General features: G+C 40.4%; 1 protein-coding gene across 4 annotated transcripts in view; it reads right to left on the reverse strand.

The window, feature by feature from the left end:
• Positions 1 to 277: 277 nt before the first annotated feature.
• The window catches only part of ANKRD50 (ankyrin repeat domain containing 50), a 62,860-nt gene continuing 39,293 nt past the window's right edge, over positions 278 to 23,844 (reverse strand). For 3 of the 4 annotated variants that reach the window (XM_069012634.1, XM_069012632.1, XM_069012633.1), the window contains exons 3-5: positions 17,502 to 17,731; positions 5,545 to 9,092; positions 278 to 3,285 (exon numbers count right to left, since the gene is read on the reverse strand). In XM_069012634.1, the coding sequence (XP_068868735.1) occupies positions 5,548 to 9,092; positions 17,502 to 17,731 (3,775 nt within the window). In that variant the 3' untranslated portion in view covers positions 278 to 3,285; positions 5,545 to 5,547. The other variant, XM_069012635.1, reaches the window with a different exon arrangement.

Raw genomic sequence — 23,844 nt, forward strand, 5'->3', positions numbered from 1 at the left:
GTAAAGAACTTACAGCAACTGAAATAGTGAATTTATTGGCCCTCATGGTATCTACAGTATAAATGGTCATTTTAGACAGAAGGACATGCAGCAAATTTTCTCTTGCAAATGCTCAGGGCCACAGGAATTAATGCCAGGGTCTGAGGCTTGCTAGCCTGGGCTGCTTACTGGACACACACATCACGCTTCATTTAGTACTACAGAAAAGTCAATCAAGTTTAATAACCTTTTCCTGAAATGTCCCAGGAAATGAGGTAGAAAAATTAAAACAGTTAGATGTCTGCTGAAAAGCAAATATATTTATTATGCACTTTAATATACACAGGGATTTTCGCTTAATATAATACAAGGAATAAAATAAAAATTTTACAATGTGAAATTCATTCAATGTACATTAAAGGCTATTTACAACCCACTCCAGGAAAAAACAGTCTATCTGCAAACCAAGTTAACTGAGGAGTTCAGATGGGGAATATTAAGCATAACAGACATTTGCATAGCAGAGTAACTGAGGAGGGAAAACACCTTTTTAGTTTTAAAGAAACGGCAACATTTTCAATACTGATCACAGAGAAGACAAAAATGCATCAATTGTGCCTCGGTATCTCTTAATGCATTTCTCTCCAGATGAGTTTTTCCACATGCACACAGTATTGATATCCGTGTCTACAAAACAGTCTTTTTCCCCAGCTCTCCTGTCAAGAATTTTGGATGTCCTGTGGAGATGACCTTGGAAAGACCAGCGAAATGGGATGAAAAGAAACAGGATTCCTGTTTGATTCAGGTTTTTCAGGTGGTGATGAGAACTGCTGCCCTGGCAGAAGGAGCTGTGCTGAGTCACAGCTACATCCCTCTGCTCACCTCCCCACCATTTACAGATGGGAGAGGGCAGAGTAGAGGGAGCAACAGGGGGAACAGCAACTTTGCTTGGCACACAAACCCCTCACAAATGGTGATGCTAAAAATCACACGCAACAGCAATGTGGAATTACACAGACCTTCTGAGAAAATAGATGATTTAAAGCAATTCATGCTCTGTTCCAAAGGGATATTTAAAATGTGGCAGAATTGTCATTCTGAAAACATTTTTGACAGGTCTACTTTCTGCTGATTTGGAGAGAGGGTTTCCCCAGTGACTGTTTCAAATGTAAATACTATTCACACAAAACCCGCCAGACTATCTATAAGTTGTGGCCCCTTGTGAAATTGGCCATATTTTTACGTCCTCTGTCCACAAGGTGCAATTAATAACAACACAATAAAATTAAATAAATATATCCCAATGACAGTCAAGGTCAGTAGAAAAAAAATGCTGGCATTCAGGGATCCCTTTCTACAGAACAAAACATACATCTAATAACTAAGAAAAGTCGTATCCTTGCACAGTATTGCAAATGTACTATACTTGAGGTTTGGAACAAGTTTGCTGAGAACATTTTGGTACTTTCTCTTTTCTAAGCCACTAACCCTCTTAAGGCCATTCTGCCAGACTCCTGTTATGTTTATTTTATAATTGTCCCACGGGGACAAGAAATTCAATATACGAAACATTCAGAATAATCCATATTGCCGTGTGTCAGCTTCTAACATCTAATTTTACTGTATGCTGAATGCCTGACTATAAAAGATTCTTTTTTTACATTTAGGAGCAAATAAGAATGGAGGTGCAAGATTTAAAAAAAAAAAAAAAATAAAAATTCTGATGATGGTTGATCATAATAACCAGACATGGAGGAGCCCTTTAGTGCCTCAGAATATGCACTACATATACATCCAGGGGCCATTCATCAAAGTTTAAGGATCTAATTAATCAGCTATGAAAAATAACCTCAGTTCTCTATCCTCTTATTTCTGGAATGATCAGAATTAGAGTATGAAAAAGATGAAACCCAAGCCTTTAGAAGAAATACTTGCATACAAAAATAGGCTTATTTTCTAAAGAGCAAGGCTGTGTAATGGCGAATAGTAGAATATAGCTTGCATTTGTAGGAGAAAATAACCCACCTGCTTCATTTTGTCACTTGCAGAACTGTGCAAGTAAAATGTGCACATTCAAAGGAAAAACTCACACTGCTCACTTTCACAACAATGACCTTGACCTTGCCCTCTTTCATACAAGTAAAATTTTTCTGTTGTAAGAGCGGGAAGCCAGCTTTCCATTATCCTTAGATGGACTCTCCCGACTGCTGATTAACCGTGCTCCAGGTACAGAGACACGCTGGCTCTACCTAATCCCCCTGAAGCAGTAACCACATTCATACAAGTTTGTGCTTTAAGGAGTTATTGTCTCAGGACAGGGCTAACTCAGTAATCTCTGTACTCCCCAGGCAATGCTGTCACTGTGCTTTTCCACTGCATTCTCGCTGCATATTCTCTCAGCCTCACTAACAAAGTGTCTGTATTTTCCATGGTTGGCTTTACTGACGTTCCCAATAATAGTCCTTTACCTTGGAAAAGAGAAAGAGCTGTTTCTAATGTATAGAGATATACATGAAAGCAGGATCAGACCTTTTAGCACCTCAGACACACCCATATTAGTTACCTCATCACCGTAGCAATAACAGAGGCTATTGAAGACCAAGAGTCCAAAATTAGCCTATTGCTTTCAGTGGTCCCAGTCTGCCATCCAGATTTGGTGCTGTAGTACCAGAGAGTAGTTTTTTGCCTCTTAAAAAACCCAAAGATACTGCAGGTGGTTGCAGTCCAGCTTCTTTGCCACCACTGAACAGCAATTACACAGACAGAACACACAAGTACAGTATTTATAAAATACTGTTACAAGACTTGTAATTCTGGAGGGAACTTTTTGAAGTACACAGGGAACTGACAATACATGACAACAATGCAAATGTGACAAACTCTTTGCTTATTTTCTTTAGCCACAGAAAAATAAATACAAAAAGCACTGCCTTTTCCATAACACAGTTCACTGTGGCACATGCACCTCTACCAAGCGATCTGGAAAAGGAAATCAGAATTCCTGGTTCTTACCATTTTCAGCTGTGGTCAGGGAAATACAGCATATATCTTTCTGCAATTAAAAAAAGTGCTCATTCTGTGTATTAAATACAAAGTACACAAAATAAAATTTTGAAGCACAGAGGGTTATACTGAGAAGGCAGCCTGAAAATGTAGGCACATTACAGTAATTAAGGTAACTGTACTGTAGGAATCACATTCTTGAATTTCTAGGTGGACTAAACAAGCATTTTTTGCTTTCATCCCAGCCAGCTGATAAATCATTGGGAGCAGAAGCGCTTCTGTTCACAGCATCATGGAATTGGCCTGGAAGTACAAAATAAAAACATTAAGCTTTGAAATAGTCTGTAACACAAACAGTCTTGTCAGAAAGGGAGCTGTATCGTCCCTAGCTGAAGTTAAAAGCTCACAACAACAACCTGATGAGGAGAAGTTGCCTGCCTAACCCCAATCCTGAGACTGATTCCCTGTGCTCTCTGCCATCCCAAGCAGCTAGGGGGTCCCCACAGCAGGAGAGCTTCCTGGATAGGCTGGGAAGCAGCAGCCAAGGAAGGAAAGCCACTCCTGTGGTGCTGCCATGGAGTACTTCTGAAGTGATTCCCCACAGGTGACTCATTTATCCACCGGTCAGGGAAATTACCGTTTTTTCTGTGCTTGAGACTTGGCAAAAGAGGAGGTAAATTACAGCCTGTGCCAAGCAATTCGTAATCCACAAAATTGTTCTGAACTCCCATCTTTAAAATGACGCTCTGGAAAGTGTTAAGAGAAAAGCAAAAGGAACCATTTGGTTATTCACACCTCATTTTTTTAGACATTTGCATATCCAAGAACTTCACTGAGAGAAACCCTGAATTTTCAGTCACATGCCCTTTGTTCCAGATAAAGCAAAGCCAAATTTTAGTATTATATGTGGAACGTTCAGATTTCTTTACATGCTGTTTATATTTTAAAATAAATAAAGTTGGAAAAATTCACCCAAACCAGTCTTTTGATGACAGGTCAGGTCAGATGAACACATTCTATGTCAGAACCATGCAATGGATTTACAATGAAGTATAACATGAAAGCAAGCGATGAACCTCAGGTGCAGGCACGTAAGAGTTAGGAAATACAATCCTTAATTACACATCTTAAAGTTTTATGCAAGCCGGAAAAAATTACAAATAAATTCTTATCCTGTTTGGGCATGATGTACTCCTGTGGGAATCTGAAATCCTTGTAACTTCTATGAAGATTTAAGGCCTTTTCTCTCCCAGCTGATGATTCCTCTCTATGCCTGCTCCTGCTGTCCTGTCCCACAGCTCATGTGACCCTTTGCTAATATTTGTATTTTACAAATGTGCAGGCTCTAGCACAGATGCTCTTTAAACACTTTATTGTTTCAAACACTTTCATTTAACCAAAAAGCCAACCCAACAGGGTCCTGCACAACATTCTATCGCTCTGCAATTCTCCAGGGACCTCAGCTACATCTACAGATGTATTCCATTAAAATCAATTTCCAGGACATTTTGGGAAAACGCCTGCTTATGTGTTTTTGACAGCTGTAAACCTTCCATCTGCAGATTCTGCAGCACCTGCAACTGTCCTAGAAACACGCTGTCTTTGATGACCTGCAGCAGAACTGAGTCAGAACTGGCAAAAACATTCTTGTTCTAAGGAGCAGCAGCCTGAGCTGTCCAAAATGCTGCATTCACACACAAAAAAATGTTTTCAAAAATAAGTGAGCACACATTTCATAAAAATGCTGCTTCTCTGAATTTCAAACAGAAAATATATTAACACATTCCAAATACCATAAAAAACATACACCTCAACAGGAAGAGGGAGAAAAATAAAACTATTTTAGCTGACTCACTAACCATTCAGGTCTTAAAAAGAGACTTGTAATTACTTTTTCAGCTTAAAATTCAGTATTGGAGAGGAGGTGAGATATCTAAATGACCTTCCCTGATTAAGAACAACAGAATGGTCAGAAAATTAGTACTGTAACATAGATTATAATCTTGCTCTGAGAAAAGCCACCTCTTTTATAGGATTACCTCTACAGTAACAAAAATATAAAATCAAAGCTTTAGAATAGTATTTTAACTTTCTCATTTATATATACTTATGCTTCACCCTTGAAATCCACATTCAGAAGAGTGGTTGCCTATAACTTATGAGAACCTTTAGAAACTTCCTGAGGAGCATTTTTGTAAATAATGAAATGAAAGCTATACCTGAAAATATCATATATTAAAATTCTCATCTGTTCTTATGTTTGAAAATGAAATTGCAAATCAATGCTATGTGAAACTTGCTCTTTTATGCAGTCACTTATCAAAGACAGTGAGGCACAATTGGAGCAACCGAATTCAACAGACAACATGACAGCAATCCAATTCCTCTGTGGCTGACCCTTTTAAATGCCAGCGAAGGAAACACTTGCCAGGTTAGAAAGATTTTAACATTTATCACATAAGCAATTATGATGGTAAACGACAATAAAATGCAATTTTAGCACATTTTAAATGCACAAGATGAAATGCAGGCATTTGGCTCCTCTGTGACTGGGTAGGTTACCTTTTACAATGGTGTTTCCTTCTTGTAGTTGAAGCTTGGGTCGCTACCTTCAATCTGAAGTTTTAAGGCTTGCTTAAGGCTGAGTTCTGTCTCTGCAGAGGGATAGCCTTCCAGCACGTCCTGATGCCCTCTGTCCTGCACTGTTCGTGGGACAGAAACCCTGCCGAGAAAAACCTGATTGCTCTGAAGATGGTAATTTGGATTCGTCATAATGCCATTTCTCTTCTTCTGCTCCCCACTCTGTTGGTGAATCAGGAACTGCTGCTGAGATCGACCAACTTCTTGCTGAGCTGGAGGGACCAAAATTTTGCACTGTGGCTCCGGCGGCATTGATTTCAGCGGCATGCTTGTCCCAGATTTGGCAATAGGTACTCGTTTATCGAACTGAGTCATTTCATACTCTAGCACTTTGGGTTGGGAGGAACTACTCTGCTTTATTTTTTTTCCAGCTGACCCAGACTTGCTGCAGTTGTCTGTTTTGCCTCCTTTGTTCGCTTTAGTTGATTTCAAACTAGGTTTCACTTGGCTCCATTCAAACTCGCTACTTGGTGAATTATGATTTTGACTTAGGGAATGGGTTGTGGAAGAAGGGGAAACAATGGACTGCCTGCTCCTACTGCGTGGCAGGGAATGCTGCTGGATTTGCTCCGTGAATGACAGGCTGTGGAAACTATCAATGGGCACCGTCTGAGCAGTGGCCGTCGAGGATGTGGTGCGGAGAGAAGAATTCTTGGAGCTTTTCAGGGAATTATTTGATAAAGATGACTTTTGACGGTCAACTGTGGAATCGGGCGACTCCGAAGGAGAACTGAAGGCGTGCGCAGGCCCGTTGGATAATCCCCGCATTCCAGGCTGCATGTCTCCTCCAGTACTCCCTGAACTATTGGACTTCATCGTTAAGGACTGCATTTTAGAGGAGACTGATTGTAAGGGTTTCTGCTCCATTGTGTGGACTGGAGACGGAGTGCAACCATTCAGAGTTGATGCACCATATTTTTCCAGTAATTTAATTATCTGGGAGTGTCCGTTTTTGGCTGCAACTCGCATAGCAGTGCGCCCAAATTGGTCGGCGTGATTGGGATCAGCACCATGCTCCAGTAATATCTGGACAACGTCAATGTGCCCCTCTTGGGCTGCAATGCAGAGTCCAGTAGCACCTTGATTACATGTGTGGTCAACCAGAGCACCATGCTCGATGAGAAGCTGCACGACCTTCACGTGGCCTTGCCATGCAGCAGACTGCAAAGCGGATCTCTTCTCGTTATCTGCAGCGTTCACATCAGCATGGTAAGTTATCAGCACCTGCACCATCTCCAAATGGCCCTGCCAGCAGGAAACATGGAGTGCTGTTCTTCCTTCAGCATCGCTTGCTTCAACGTTTGCACCATTTTCTAAAAAATACTCAGCCATTGTAAGCTGGTTTTCTAATGCTAGGATATAAAGCGTTGGCCGGCCATCAGCATCTTTGTAGTTCACATCTGCTCCATGGCTGAGAAGTAGCTCAACTATATCTCTGTGACCTTCTAAGGCAGCAACCCGGAGAGCGTTTCTCCCATCGTAGCCTCTCTGATCAATGTTGGATTTATTTTCCAGTAACATCTGCACACAATCATAGTGACCTTCTTGTGCGGCTAATATGAAAGGTATCCGTCCATCGTTATCGATTTCATTTGTTCTAGCACCTTGTTCTATAAGAGCTTCACAGATCAGCCTGTGACCTTCAAAAGCTGCCATGTGCAAAGGTGTCCAGCCTGCATCGTCTCTGTGATTTTCATCTAGCCCCCTGTCCAGCAGAGTCCGTACTACTTCAACATTGCCCTGTGCAGATGCTATGCTCAGAACTGTTCTACCTTCACTGTCAATGCTGTCAACAGCTGCACCCCAAAACAAGAGAGTATTCACAACTGAGGCGTGGCCCATGGAGGCTGCTGCCAGAAGCGGTGTCCGGCCGTTGTTGTCCGTGTGATCAACATCAGCTCCTCCTTCCAGAAGCAGATCAACCACGTCCACATGTCCTTCATATGCAGCTACCAGCAGTGGAGTCATGCCATCCTTGTCACAGTGGTCAACTTCAGCACCGCGGTCGATGAGGAGGCTGACCACCGAGGCGTGTCCCTTACTGGCCGGCACACAGAGCGCAGCCACAGACAGCGCCGTTCTCCCGTCCACGTCCTCATGATTCACCTCTGCACCGTGGTCCAGCAAGTGCTCCACGATCTCTTTGTGCCCCATGTACGCAGCTGCGATCAGAGCTGTTCTGCCCTCGTTGTCAGCTTTATTAACTTCAGCACCGTGCTGGAGCAGATTCAGCACAATATCTTCGTGCCCTCCCCACGCTGCCGCTCTCAGCGCCGTCCGACTGTCGGCATCCGCACAGTCCACTTTGACGCCGGCGTACAGGAGCGCGGACACCACCTCCGTGTGCCCTCCCCACGCTGCTGACCGCAGCGCCGTCCAGCCGTCGTGGTCCGTGTGGTTGACGTTGGCCCCACAGCCAATGAGGCAGTTGACCACCTTGGTGTGCCCCTGCCGAGAAGCCAAGGTCAGTGCTGTTTGCCCGTGGGTGTCTTCGATCTCCAGATCTGCTCCCCTTGACACCAGCAAGTTGACCACATCGAGGTTGCCGCTGTAGGCCGCATTGGCCAGGAGTGTTCTCCCATTGGAATCGCACTGGTTTACGGACGCCCCGTTGTCCAGCAAGGTGCGGATGGAGTCCTCCCTCTCCAGGGCCTGCCGAACGATGCAGGATGTGCGGTCATCTTCGCTGTTGACGTGAGCACCAGCCTTTACCAGCAGCTGTAATACCTCTTGCTCTTTAGGAATTAAGGTTGACAGGGAGTCTTTGACAGGTGTGCCATTCCATATCATCCACAAAGCCAGCTCTGAAGTCTCCAACTGTAAATTAGAATTAATGAGATGCAATGCAAACTCTTGAGCTTCTAACGGTGTTAAATCCTTTGCCCGGCAGGTGTAACTCATCGCCAGCATTCTGTGTCCCTCTGCAGCGTTACACAAGTATTTCTGTGTACAGTGCTTTACATCCAGCAACCACTCAGCAAAACTGTAATGAAACAGGATTTTTGTATTTCCAAGGCCATCGATAAGGACTTTTGACAGGACATCCAATTTGCGTTGAAAGTCTTCCATCGTCAGTGTCATGTTTTTGGTCCACACCGCGTGATATAATTCCGTGGTGGTTAAGGGCCTGCAGGCTGCAAGAATTACATTAAGGATAGGCTGGACCTTTGCAAACTGTTTTCTCACAAAAAGTCTCTGACAGAGCCAAAGGTAGAGGCCATTTAATGTTCCTGGAATATCACGGATCTCCCGTAACATAATAAAATTCTCCACAACTCCATCTAGGACACGTTCCAGATACAAAAAGCAACCGCTGCTTTTGATGTGAAGCTGATTCAGCATTTCTGCCGTTTCTTTTGTGAGGTGTTGTCTCAGGGCTTCTTCCTGGTCTAAACGATGCAGAATATATTGCTGCACATCTTTCACAATGTAAGCCTTTCGGAGGTCGTCCAGACTGATTTTTCGAAAACCTGTTGAGAGGGAAGAAAGTTGTAATTACTTCTGATCCAGTTCTGCTTAACTCAATGTTGAAAGAAGAGTAAATAAAAACTAAGACATTTTTGGGTGGGGAACGACCAAATAAAAATATTTTTCCCTGTAAACACAGTGAATATAAATTAATTATAATAGCAGAAAACTTTGATCATTAGATGCACTGTTATCATCATCTACTATAAGAAAAAATATGTGCTATTAACAAAAAAAAAAAATTGAAAATCACTCTGAATTAGGCACTGTGTGTCTGCCTTGGACAATACTAAACACCTAAGCAAAACCATCAAAACTGCAACCAAAATAAGATTAAGTATTATTATATTATTAAAGGAATAATCCCTTCTCCAATGTGGTTAACAATGGAATTCCAAGTAATTTTCAGCTACTTAGATTAAGACAATTATTATGTTTATTTAATTACAGAAGAGGGTATTCACACCTGCTGCATATGCATGATTAAATGTACATAAATCACTAACTTGACCACCACTGTTTCTTTTAAAAGCTTTTATGATACAGGAGAGACACTCAAAACCAGTTTTAAATATCTAGACCTCTGTACACTGAAAATTACCTGCTTTCTGCAGGTGAGAACTGAGTTTTAGATAAACACCCTGGTTCTCTGGTAGGTGACTCATTGCATAGAGAAACAGGTTTTCTTGTAGTCATAGGATCTCATTGTTTTTCCAACCTGTTTACTCTTCAGAGGAAAAAGGGACATTATTTCATGTACACAGACTGTGTCCGTCCCCTTCCCACTCAAGGAAAAGGACACTGTTCCTAGCAGCACGTGCGAGGAAGTTCCCTGCGCCGCCTCAGTGGCCTGGAAGACTCTCAGGAATGGGGCTGAGAGAAGGCAGAGCTGTGTGGATACAGGGCTGCCTCTGCCATTTCAAACATTTGCTCTGGTAGGGCCAAGGTAAGCACCTGATGAGGACCTACCCTCTCTGATTAATGACACATTGCGCTGTTTGAACGCTGATCTTGCGGAAGTTACAGGAAAACCACAGAGGTCACAGACACAGCAGCTTCAGTGACTGTGTTTCAGGCCAGAATTGCACCTTGCTTCTCCAGGGACAGGTTGTAGTCCTGTCTTTACAGCCAGCTTTTGTTTCTTTACTCAGAAACAAAACCAGCTCCGCTCTTCAAACCAAAGCAAAGTTACTAAACTCTAAATTATACCGAAGGAAAAGCAACCATAGATCAACGTGTTCAATTCAATTCTGGCCCCATCTCCACGGAACAAATCATTTTAAGTGAGCCTGTGAAGGATGGTGCTTCTAGAACTATGTTTTTATTGTATTTAAACACTCTGTGGATCGAGCTGCTCAGACTGTGAGCTTGTTCTGACAGCAAGTTCAGGCTGATAACAGAGCTGTGGTTTTTGTTCCCCAGTGGCTTCAGCATGGTGGTTCTGAATGTCCCATTAAGATCATTCTCTTAATTGTTTAGTCTACATGAGCACTGTACAAACATGACAGATCAGAACTGAGAGGCCAACTATGGAAGTGTTACTAAAATATTTCTGCTTCCCTTAGTAATTTTGGAAGCACTACAAACAGGACTAAACCAATAGAATACCTAAAACAAAATCATGCCTCTCCACAAAATAAAATCACTGGAGAGGACACTTTTGCACAGTCAGTTCAGAGGGTAAGACTAGATAAGTAAGATTGACTACTTCAAGATTTTTTGAATGAGAAGGCCAGGAGGAAGAAAATAATCTTTCTCCATTCCAGAGGCGTCTTTTTTTTTTTTTGTCTCTAAAAGGAAACACAGAATCAGCTTTATTCACCATACTGAGCCACAAATTCAAGTAATGTCCTAACCTGACCTGTAGGATGGCGTAATTCACTGATTTACTATGCATTTTATTAAAACATTCTGTATGTAACTTTGTGAAGCCCTTAATTCTTGCACATAACCCAAATAAAAAACTTTGCTGAGTAAGAACAGACAGTGCCCTGTGATTCTGCAGATCCCAAGCTCCCACTTGAAGTGAAAGGCTGTTTCTAGGTCAGGATCCTTCAGAAGATACAGAAGTGAAAAAGTAACACCAAAACCAGGGCATTGCTTGGTGCATGGACCCACAGTCACACGCATACAAGCAGCTGTAATTAGAGACAAGTGTCCCTTTGCTTGGCTCATGTGTGCAGAGGGAACAGCTCTGTTTTGCTCAACTTGGAGCAAATACAACCACCCCGTTCACTCACCTTCCTCTGAACTGCTCTTCTTCTCCTCGTACAGATCTGTCTCTGTCACTTGGCTGAACAAGAACAGGCAGAGAGCTCTGCAAACTCATTCTCTATGTCTTTCAACCTAAGTGACCCTGCTCACAAAACCCCCAAACTCTCACATGAATCCTGTGTCCACATCCTTCCTTCTGATATATACCTGCCAACGCAAGCTATTTTTATTTTTACATCGCTCAAGTGTTTTTTAAGTAGTGGATTTCTTTTCCCTGTCATGAGAAAATTCCCAATGGACTGGCACAACAGCAATCCTGAGATTTCAGCCGATGTTCAGTGTTGCCTGACTAAGGACTACACTTCACCTCCCCTGACTCCCAGCCTTCCCAGGAAAACTTGCAGAGTGGTAACTGTTTAAGCGCCTCAGTCTCTGTATCTCTGCTTCAAAAACAAAAGACTCTTGCTTGCCCTGCAAGTGTTCTTTGAAAAACAATTTTCATTTTGCTTCCCAAAATGGGTGGCAAAGTGAACAAAATAATTAAGGATGTGATAACAAAAAAACCCAAACCATAAGCACTCCAAATAAAAAAAGCAAAAAAGGAAGGGTTTGTGTGTTTGGTGTTTTTTTTTATATGAGGTATCAGTGCTCACTGGATGCTCCATTCCTGGAAGTGTTCAAGGCCAGGCTGGATGGGGCTCTGAGGAACCTGGGATAGTGGAAGGTGTCCTTGCCCATGGCAGGGGGTTGGAACAAGATGGTCTTCAAGGTCTTCCAACACAAAACATTCTACGATGCTCTGATTACTTTGCTCCATATTACGGCTAAAAATATTACCTTGATCTGTATTTACCTGAGATACACTAAATATCTAAGCACTTCAGACAAGTAAATAAATTTCAGAAGGCTTCAGAGCAGTTTTTAAACTATTTGATTGGCTGCATGTTTATGGAAGCCAAAAATTGCTTTTTTTTTCCTTTCCTTTTTTTCTTTTCAGCAGTATTTCCATACATTCCTTGCTAATGAGATCCTATATATTGTATCTGAAAATAAGCTGGGATAACAAGGAGCACACTACACTCACGCAGACGTCCACATATCACAGGGATGAAACATTCTTTAAGGGCTGGGATTAACAAACTGCCATTGTAACAGACTTCTGGACATAAACAGGAAGTTAATTTTAACCACTGCACCAGGCCATACTATAATAAGCAAATAATTCAAAAGAGGCCTTATAGATAGAACTGTATTTTTTTAAGTCTGCGATTTTTGTTGCTAGATTGAAGAAGGAAAACAAAGCCATATTTTTTTTTCCCCAAATATCTGTCTAAATGAGGTCATTTTACATCTCCAAAGATCCTGCAAACTTGCTTTTCAACCCATACAATAAGTCACTTTCATGGACAAGAAGCACCAAAATATTAAGAGAAAGCTCATTTTGTTTCAGATGCATTCCCATGAACTACTTTAAGCTCAGCAAAACAGAAGTTACAGTAGACAGAACTTGCAGTCCCACGACCCTGCTTTTTGCATTGTTAAAATTTTTCTTACAACACATCACTTTCAACCCAACGGGAGCTCCAATATGGATTGTTCTGATTTATTACATTTCTGACAGTTCTGTAAACAAATCTGTTCCAAATGTATTCCTTGGCAAGATCTAGGGTCATTCAAAAGGGGAAAAAAAAGTATGTGGTCATAAATACTTTTATAGCATGTCAACCTTTTCATACTTCAATAGTAAAAAAGCTATTAACTAGCAAGTTTCAATAGTTAAAAATATCCTTCCACTTTCATATCTTTAAATGGATTTACATAAGCACATAACAGAAGTTTTAAATACATTTTAATGTATTTAACTGAATTGTTAGCTTTAGAGTAATCCAAATGATTACAAACATGGCAGTAATTTGGTATTAATAATTTACACTGCTGATCTAAATATGTATTCAATTAGGTATTTTATGCACACCTGCTCAAAAAGAATAACTTATCCAGCAGAGTAAAGGGCACCTGGAGACTCAGGCAGCACACTCAGCTTTTAGTGCATTTGCAGTATATTGTGCATTACAAATTTCTCTGCCTCTTCTGCAGGTGCCATGAGACACTGAGGCTGAAGTATGCTGCTCTCACTGGTCCGTGTCACTGCACAGAAGTTTATTTAATTAGATCTACAGGTAATAGTCCATTTAAAACAATTTTGTCTTCCCTCTTTAATTACAAGGCAACTAAGTTCCGAGTTCACACACAGCTTTTTACAAGGAAATATGAAGTTCCCTAGTAAGGTGTTTTCAAAGCGGTAGTGAAAAGAAAGGACATAGTAATTAAAAGCTCCCTATATATTTCCCAAGCATTCTAAATAATTTTTCTTTCCAAACCCCAAACTTAAACAAGAAATAAACTTTTTCAAAGCTTCAATATTATAAAAGTGGATTTTACAACCACATAAATATATATAGTTTATCTTTTATAGTAAAAATCCAACTCCCATGAAGACTTCAAAGAAACATGAAGTCACCCAAATAAATTCCAACCTACAATGAAAAATTAGAGGACAACTCAGATTTTTTTATTTTGGAAGAAATCCCTCCTGAAGTAGTCTCATGCCATTTATTTTCTGGAATGGCAGCTAATGAGAAAGGTTCAGCTCCAAATCTGGCAACTGATTTCATTTAGGGATTCAGCAATAGAACTACCTGAGTAGCTTTAATCACCAAATAGGTTTTTGAGAGAAGCTGGGTTGTGATTTTTTACTGTATTTCTCTAAAGTTTTCGCATTTTTGCTTTTTTTTTTTTTTTTGGAAAGGCTATAAGGAAAACAACCCTCCACACCTATTCAGATCAGTAAATAGCAGAAACATGAGAAAGACACATTCCCAAGATTTCCAATCAAGAATAAATTTGGATAAATACCAACTCTTAAAAGTACCTCTCTGGAACTGAATGACAAATAAAAGGATGAGTGTAAAATGGATGACATTGTCTATTTCTGCCTATGGACAAGTGGGTGAACAGCACTTAAGATGCCTCTGAGGCTAAACTGAACCCTTTCACCTCCACTTTTTGGTTCTTTTTATTAAAGTTTCCAGCATCTTTTTGGTATTTGCCACTAACTTTATGAGAACTATGGCTCCCTGAGACATGACATCTGCACAGGCTGTGCTGCACTGGTGCACTCATGCCTCATGCATGTGAAGGAATTCTTTGGAAGAATGCCAGTGTTTAATTGAGGGGTATAATCATCCAGATGCCACACACACTTGATTTATGTGTCTAGCAAAAAAAGAAGAAATTAAGTAAATTCCTATTAAAAAAAGCTGCCTTAAACCATTTGTACATACACACTTTTGTCCACCTACTTTTATACTGCTAATGAGAAATTATCTGCTGTTCACTCCAAATTACCTATGTGAAATTGCCCGCTTTTGAAATGCCTCAAATTTTCCAACTAATATGATGGATTTTTCAAGCCAGGAAATTAGTTTTGTAAGCATGACTTCTATGCTTTCAAGAATCATTAGAATAAGTTCATTAGCTAAAAAACAACAATAAAAAAATAAACTGTATGCTCTGTGCCACTTTCACGTTGGAAAGGCTGTGTTGATGTAGCTGCTTGAGGGCCCATACTTGGAGTCAAATGGTAACAAATGATGATGTGGGAGACAATTGTGGACAACTATGGGTGCAGGACAGCATTGTTAAATTTAGGAGAAAAGCAATTAGGAAAAGAAAGCAGGCAGCACGTGGCAGTTGGTGACAGAGCACATGAAGAGAAGGCAGTTATCTGTCCCCCTCCTTTCCTAACTCATCTGGCATTTGCTCACTGTGGAGGACGACCACAGACTCAGCCAGGCATCATCTCACATTTGGTTCATATTTTTGAGGTTGTCTCTGCAGCCACAAGAGGCAAGGCTTTTTTTATTTTTTTTTTTTTATTTTTTTTTTTTTTAATTAATGAAAGCTGAGAATCTGAGTAAAGGCAAAAAATCTGTAGCACACTCTGCTACTACAGATCTGGGAATACAGAAGGGCCCAGAGCACAAGCTGCAGCAGATGCAGGCACAACTATTCAGTTTTCATAAATAAGTCGCCACCAGAAGTGACAGAACAAAGAGGATCAGAGTAAACACCCCTCCTCCTTTTCTCATTCTTAAGCGTGCTAGGGATGATATTCACCACTGGCAGCGTCAGGATGACAGTGGGTGAGAAAGACTGGACTCTCTCTTCCATGTCATCACTAGTTTTGGCTTGGGAGCTGCTTGCAGAACTCCCATCTCTACTGCACACCCACAAAAGAGCATCTTAGGATAAGGCCACTGCAGCAATACTGCTTCCAGTCATTGGGTACACTTTGCTGAAATGAGAGCTAAACTTATCTGTCAGACAAATCCGGAGGAAGTTTTCACTGCATGAAAATTTTAAGTGAAAACAGATATAAACTTACTGCAAACAAATTAATATTGCTTAATGTATATTTCATACCATACTCCAAAACTTTTTTAACAGAAAGAACTACAGATGGGACACATTTTCTTAATCCATCCTAAAAGAATCCCAATCTCTCTTACCAAGTTACAGTGCAACTGATTTTTATTTGGTCCAAATACTTATTGTTGATCTTCAATTCTGCCTGCCCACCAGCTGAAAATAAATAGCTTTAAAAATTGGCTCAGCTAAAAGTAAACATTCAAATACCACAAAGCAGGAGAAGAGTTTGCCCCAGTAGAAGAGTTAATGTCAGTCAATCCTTTTCAGGCCAGAACCCAAAAAAAAATCCATATTATTTGCAGTTTTACAAAGTTGCAACAAAGTTGCATCGTTTTTGAAGTTAACAGAAGCTTCAGCCATGCTCCTCATATCCTCACTACACCTTCTGCAAACTTGAGTACTGGCTGGTAACAGGGAAATCCTCCAACAGTGTATTAAAAGGGCAGCCATCACATTGGCTGTAATGTCACATTTTCCTTTCATAGTGGCTAAACCACCACTTCCTCTGAATAGACCCTAAAATTTCTTCTCAGTTTGTACCCAATTCTTTCTTTGCTCTACCTTTTCCACAGTGAAGATGGGATTATAGTATCACACACTAATTTCCTTTATGCTATTCATCAAGTCATACTCTGTGGAAATGAAAAATTAACTCAGTGGAATTAAATTTATTTTAAAGGTATATCCATTACTTCTGCTGATTCCTGTCAGGAATTCCATCTGGAAATATACTTAGAAGACAAGAGCAATTTTTTAGGACTAGTCTGAAATACTGTATGATTTAATGGAAAGGAAATAGAACTGTTGTGAAAAAGATTTGTCTGTTTTTTTGGCAATGACAAGGTATGTAATCAGCCAAGCTTTGACAAAACTATTCCCATACGAATGCCTAAAGGAACCCTGTGAAGCTACCCCCAAGTTTCTTTTAGTTCTCACATACTCCCAAATACCAGTCTTCATGTCTGCCACTGATTAATACAGTACTTCATTCCAAAATGCAATTATCCCATTGACCTTTTGCCACTGTGGAAACGAGCAAGCCTATGGGTCTAAGTTCTATAATCACATTTTTGTCCTAATTGTGTCCTTTATACACACAGGCTTTATACACAGGCCTGGAATCCAGTCCAGATATTGCCTTTTATTAAATTTCAGAGAACTTCCAGTAACAATATCGTTACAGTGAAGAAATGTTCTCATGACACAGTAAAGCCTGGATGAAGAAGCTGTAAAAATTTTTTTTACTGTGCAACCTTTGCCAAAAGCACAAGAATTCACATCTACATTGTTCCTCTCTCCAGTTTCACCTTCAGAGATTATTACCCACTTTCTGCAAACATGGGAAGAGATTTTAATGGGAGATGAAAGGAAAACCTAAGGTTGTAAGGAATGGGTGTATGCAGCTGAAATACTTCTACACTTACACATCACCTACACTGTTTTAAGCTTTATAAAACGAGCAAAGCAAGAACACTGTGGAGAACATGGATGTTTGCAAAGATATAATTTAACTCTAAAATGCTGGTCTGATTGAAGCTTTCCATGGTCCTGGGTAAACTGGGATGTGTGTTTTTTAGAATTGCCATTTTTGCTATTGCCATTTTTCAGAACTAAGCATGCAGCAGTGCTTTCCACCATCCCCCAGGGCCTGATAAATACAACGTCCTAGGTACAGGTCCCAAACAATTCCTGTACTCTGTGCTCACCTGTAAACATTTTTGTAACAGCTTTGCTTTGCTTGCGGGCAGAACACAGGAGGAGCAGCCAGGGAGGGAAGAACTCGAAGTGGCTGGCTAAAATGTCTGCTATTGTCCCAGATAAACTCGTGGAAGTCTGTTCACCCTCGGCAACGTTACAGCCCTCGTCCACCGAATCCACCAGCATGAAGAGGCTCTGCTGAGGGGGCTTCATTCCCAAGAGAGGGAGCAGAATGCACCTGGAAGGAACATGACACAAAATCAGCATTTTAAATGCATTGAACAATTCATTGACTGTCATACAGGGCGTCCAAGATGAAGCTATGATCGACTTAAAATGCAAAGTAACTTTTTAAAAATAGTTACCATGGAAAACATCGAAGTAGACTAAACTAACAGAAACACTTTGAACAGGCAGTGATGTAATTCTTGTTTAGGCACCACTACCTTTTCATTAACTTCTAAGTATAACAATACTTTAAAATTATGTAACAGTGTTCAAGGCTAATTAGCAGATTTGGAAAAACGTTGCTTCACTAAGAAGCTACTTGGCCTAAAGCTTAAGAACTTCACTACTGTTGTCTCTGCCAAAGCTGTTGCTATTGCTTATCAGAAACTAATAGTGAACAACAGTTGGTCATGAAACAAAAATCTAAAAGACAACTGAAATATCAAAGCTTGAAGAGTTCAAGTCTGAATGAATAACAGTATTACAAAGAACAGAATTTCTGCCATACCTTCACAAATAAAATGCAAATTAGTAGCAGACTGAGGCATTTGGTAGTGACTTTGATGTATTAGCTTTTATTTATATTGAAGTTGCCAAGCTCCTATTACTGGGAAAGGATTATCTGCATCCTCGGGATGCAGCTCTAACAACACATCTGATTGTGTGGCTAAAAATTTCAAATTTGCATCTATCATTGCTCTCTTTAAGGGTGTTTCTTAAAAATATACCTAACTGCATTTACATGTATCTTTAAATAGTACTACATAACCATCATGCATCTGTTCAGTATTTCCACACACCACTACCATTTTTTTGGGGAAACTTCATAGTGATTTAGGTCTGTAAGTTTCACTGACTAAATTATCTTTAAATACACTTGGCAAGTAAACTTTGACTTTATAGTACACTGATTCGGAAAACGAAACGAGGTGACAAAAATACGTAACTGACAGTTTACTCTCTTGTAAAATTGCTGTTTGCACATGTCCAGAAGGCATGCACATCATAAGTATTTTTTGTTTTACTCAAGACCATAATAACCTTTTTCATTTATTTGACTGAACAAATTTACCTTCAGAAGACTTTGGTCAACACATTATCACCTACCAAGCATTCAAATGGGAATATAGGCAAATCTTGCCTGTTAATGCAAGAATTTAACCCACTTCAGAAATGATTCATAAGCCTTGTTAGGGGGAGGTTTGTTGTTTTCTGACTGAGAAAAATGCAAAATGGAAATAGTGGTACAATTTCATGTCTGGCAATAACAGCAGAAACTAGCAGAACAGACTAGGAGGAAATTTTCTCAGAGATGTAAAAAGGAAGTACAGAATACTTGTGATCTGAAAGTGTTCAGTATTACATGGATTTTAAAACACAGCCTTCCACCCCCACCACCTTTTTTTTTCCAGAAGCACAAGACTTCTGACAACTCTTTGGTAGTTCCCCAACTAGGTACTCCTTCAGAGGATGTCTGAAGTCCAGCTGAAATCACTGTTCACTAAGCTGGGAAGTTAAGCAGCTACCAATTTACAGAACAGGAAATTAAAGTAGCCATGAGGTTAAAATTACTTTCCCAAGTGATGCCAATCCCACAATGAAAGGAGGCGGTTGGAAATGACCACATTTTCCACCCCTTCCCCCACCACAATGCTGCCTTGCCCCCTCAGCTATTTGTGTCAAGGAATTTTTCCTGCAACATTTCTTTCCCTATCAAAATTAATTTTCTTCTCACATAGTTCTCTGTATGAAATTACTTTTTGAGAATGAATGCTACTACAAGATATGAAGAAATGGTAATGGTATCTTAAATTAAAATCTCACTTCAAATCTGTGTGACCCTAACAAAATGCCTACAAAATACCTTAGGAGCATCCAGAAGCATTCCTCTGTCAGTTTTTACCTGTTGGGAACACCACCAAGAAAAGCCATCAGTCACGTCTGGGAAAGATTCCCAAATCACTCTACCTCTAAAAATGGCTGGAAGCAGATGTCTAAGGAATAATGTAAGCACTGGGCAAGCACTAGAAGACCAAATTTTCCCAGTATTCTCAGCAACCACTGCTTCCAGGGACTTTCTGAACCAGAGATTCAGTCTCTGCACTTAACATCCCTTAAGGGACCACACTTCCACAGGTTTGTCCAAGTCTTGCATGAACTGATGTAAGGCTCTGGCATCCACAACAGCAAAGCCGTCTGCAGCTTAGCTACATGCAGCATCAAATAACCCCTCCTTTTGTAGTTCACAAACCAAAATGTCCTTGTTCCATTTGATGTCCTTCAACTTCTGACTGGAAGAGACAGCGAGCAGTAATGTCATATTCCCACTATCTATGACATTTGTACCACAGCCTCTCTGAGCTACATTTTCCCAGGCAGAAGAGTCCTAGCATATTGAAGCTGCTCCACAAAACGCTATTCCACAGCCTCTTGTCTCCCTGTGCTCTGCTTCTTTCCACTTCACAATACTTGTAGTTCTGAATCCTAACATAATTTAAATTCCACTAGGAAAAATATATGCACATAAGAAATGAGGCACAATGACTTCTCCCAGCCTACAGCAACACTAATAAAAGTGTGGCATTAACAAGATATTGATCAGGCTTTCTCTTTAAGTGCCCTTTGAAACTGTTTGATAAAATTCTGTTCTTCCGAGACACTTTACATCACGAGTTCACAGTCGATGCCAAGGAACATAACAGTGAAACTTTTCGGGAAGTGCTGTGCTAATTTGCCAGAAGTCACATTATGTGACAGCCAGAGGATCAGCCCCAAGCAGCACAGGGTTATGAAAGGCAGGTCCTGCCTGACCAACCGGATCTCCTTCCATGACAGGGTGACCCATGCAGTGGATGAGGGGAAGGCTGTGGTTGTTGTTTACCCAGACTTTAGTAAAGCCTCTGCCAGTGTTTCCCACATCACCCTCCTGGACAAACTGGCTGGGTGGTCCAATCTAAAGAGAGGTGGGGAAGGGAGTTAAAATCCAGCTGGTGGCAGGTCACAAGTGGTATTCCCTGGGCTCAGTATTGGGGCCAGTCATCTCTAGTATCTTTGTTGATCTGGATGGGGGCACCAAGTGAACCCTCACTAAGTCAACCTCTTCTCCCAAGACATGGTTTAGTGGTGGACTCTGCAATGCTGGGTCGATAATCTCAAAGGTCTTGTCCAACCTACACCATCCTAGGAGTCTGTGTTTACTCCATAACATGACTTAGTAATTCCACTCTCCTACCATTTCTTGATTACATAGGAAAATAACATAAATCAACATGGAATTAACAATGTTTTTAAAGCACTTCCCTCAAGGGTGATTCATCTACGGTTGTTTTAAGAGATTGCTTAATGTGCAGAGTGCCTCTCAGAAAATTGGAAGTTGATTTTCTTTACCTTCTGAAAGGGTAACAGCTTTATCTTTACAACTTTTATATTTAATACAGATATAAAAGTGGTTATCATTAAAAACAACAGTTAACTAGTCAGTAAAAATAGAAAATCTCCAGAGAAAACAGCACAATTAGGTATTTTAAATGATGGAATTCATTTTAATGGCAATCTAATGACTTACTTATGCAGAGCAAAGATGTTTTACATGCTCTGCAGCAAAAAAGAATTCCTCAGAACAATGAGCCATCCCACAGAATTCTTCAGGATTGCTACTGACTTGACTGAACCCATGCAAACATGATTTTCCACACATGGAAGGAATACATACAGGCTATGCTGAAGTTCTGCTTATGGTTGTCGTTGAGATTTTTAGATTGGATCCACAAAAACACAAAGACACAACAGAACAGAGTAGAAAGACAGCGGCGTTGTCCACAAAGAGTCACAGTGGAGTGCACATACTTATTTAAAAAAGAAAAAAAAAAAAGATAAAGCAAGCATATACATGCTAAATAGCAATTAATGAGTAGCCACTCATTCTGCTGCCCCACTAGGGGCAACAGAAATCCTAATGTGTTCCTCGTATTTGACTGTCTCTGGGGTGTAAAAATTCAACTATGTCCCCATTGAAACTGGGAGCATAGCTTATTCCTAAAAGGGCTTCCGTTTCTCTACCCAGCTGCCAGCATTCACTACTGACAAACACACAGAACAAGTGTATAAAAATCATCTCCTAAGCAGGCCAGAAGCAGCAGGCGAAAAAAAACCCTAAGAAAAACACAACCACTACCCCTGACTTGTCAGACTCCAAGAGCTGCTACTTTTAGCAAAGCATGACACACTTCAAATCTCATGACAGAAATGACATATTTGGAAATCTGCTTTACTACTACTACTGAGCTCCTACCTTTCTTTTTCTAAACAGTGTAACAATGCTGTAACAAACTCCTTTTTGAGACACCTTCTTCCATGAGATTATATCTCAGTATTTCCAGGAACCTGTATTCCCAAGAAGCACCATCCCAGAGGTCTGCATCAAGAACTTGCAACCTCTGTTCTTTCCAAAGAAAAGTTTGTAGAAAAGAAGACAACATCATTATTCCACACATAGTCTCCTCTTTCTTTTTCCCACGTTTCTACACCAGATTCCTTGAGGAAATTCACCACCTATTTGTCACATTCCTAAACCCTGCATGTTGATCAGGAATATGCCTATATATATATATATAGGATTGATGTCTTTGTGTATATGTATTTATATACAAAGAGTTTAACGATACCTAGTGTATAACAAAATAATTCTCCAAGCACTCATCTCAATTTTCAGAAAAGCAAACAAGCATCCTCCTTCTTATATGAGGTTCACAACATGATATATCATAGCCCTTTACAATGTAATTTTTAAGACACTTATTTCCATTTATGTTGTATTGGCAAATACGGAAAATGAAGTGCACAGTGAGACTGTAAATAAGCCAACTATATTTACATAATGTTGTAGTAATTTTTGCCAGCAACATAAGAAGCAGCGGGATTTTTGCCTAAAAATCACACACTGAGACCTAGCAACAATCCTAATCACTAAGTGGAAACCTGATGCTGCTGCCTCTTCCAGCTCTAAATCAGGTGTAGCAGAAGCTCTGCTGTCCCCAGCCCACTGCTGGGGAACAGGCAGGGAAGGAGAAGGTTCTGTAGGGCAGTTAAGAGCTGGAGGAGCTGCATACCAGGGAAAGGGGTAGGAATTATGTTGTACAGACACTACAGAGGGGAGCTCAGGCCATTGCAGGATACCTAAGGACACAGGTACCCAAGGGCACAAATCTAAACAATAGCGTTTTCACTACTTCCACTGCTCATGGAGTAAACGTAAGAGCTTCTAAATGTCTAAGAAGAGAAAACAAAATGCTAAACTCCAGATATTTTTAATCATCTCTATTTGAAAAATTCTCACAAGTGACAGCAAACTCCAGACTTTGTTCCTCATATGCTTACAGACACATGTTCATTTGTATATTGTAATAATCCACAGGTTGGTTAGCAGGGAGTATAATCTATTAAAGCTGTCTGTCCCCACCACCCCCAGTTCCCAATTTGCATTTAAAAGCATGGAGCCAGTGAAGATAAAGCTGTTAAAGACTGCTAGAAGCTTCAGCAAAGACATACTTACACCAATAGCTGCATTTTTCTCTTTTGTTTTCCAAACTGCATTTGGGGCACAGGTCACAACAAAAAAAGAAAAGGTGAATTTAACTTCTAATAAAGTTGACAACGCCTGCTGTTCAGCTGATGAAATATTGCCCTCTTTCCAAGTACTTTTAGCAGCTGTATTCACACAGAAAGAAAAACCAGAGCATCTTTACAAATTGCTTGTAGCACTGTTTGTAGAGGAGTGAGCTTTATTTTGTCCTGTGACAAGGCATTTACGTCTTATGGATGACTTACAGTAAACAGTTTATTTACCTGCCTTATAATGCATTCTGGCTAATGATTAAAGGGCAAATTAATGATCAAATCAATAGCTGCTTTCTGTATATTACCACCCCAATTCTTGGCACTATATACGTGTGGAATACAGGCCTTTCCTTCTTACTAATTGCCTAGCTGCTCATAGTGGTAATAACATCCTGAAAAACAGACACACGGGACCCTTAACTAACTGGGAATATTTATGAAAGACGAGGGCTGTGAAGCATGGAACAGTTCCACACTTTAAAAAGCTGCAAAATATAACCCACAGGG

The sequence above is a fragment of the Aphelocoma coerulescens genome, chromosome 4, assembly GCF_041296385.1.
Source record: "Aphelocoma coerulescens isolate FSJ_1873_10779 chromosome 4, UR_Acoe_1.0, whole genome shotgun sequence".
NCBI classification, from domain to species: domain Eukaryota; kingdom Metazoa; phylum Chordata; class Aves; order Passeriformes; family Corvidae; genus Aphelocoma; species Aphelocoma coerulescens.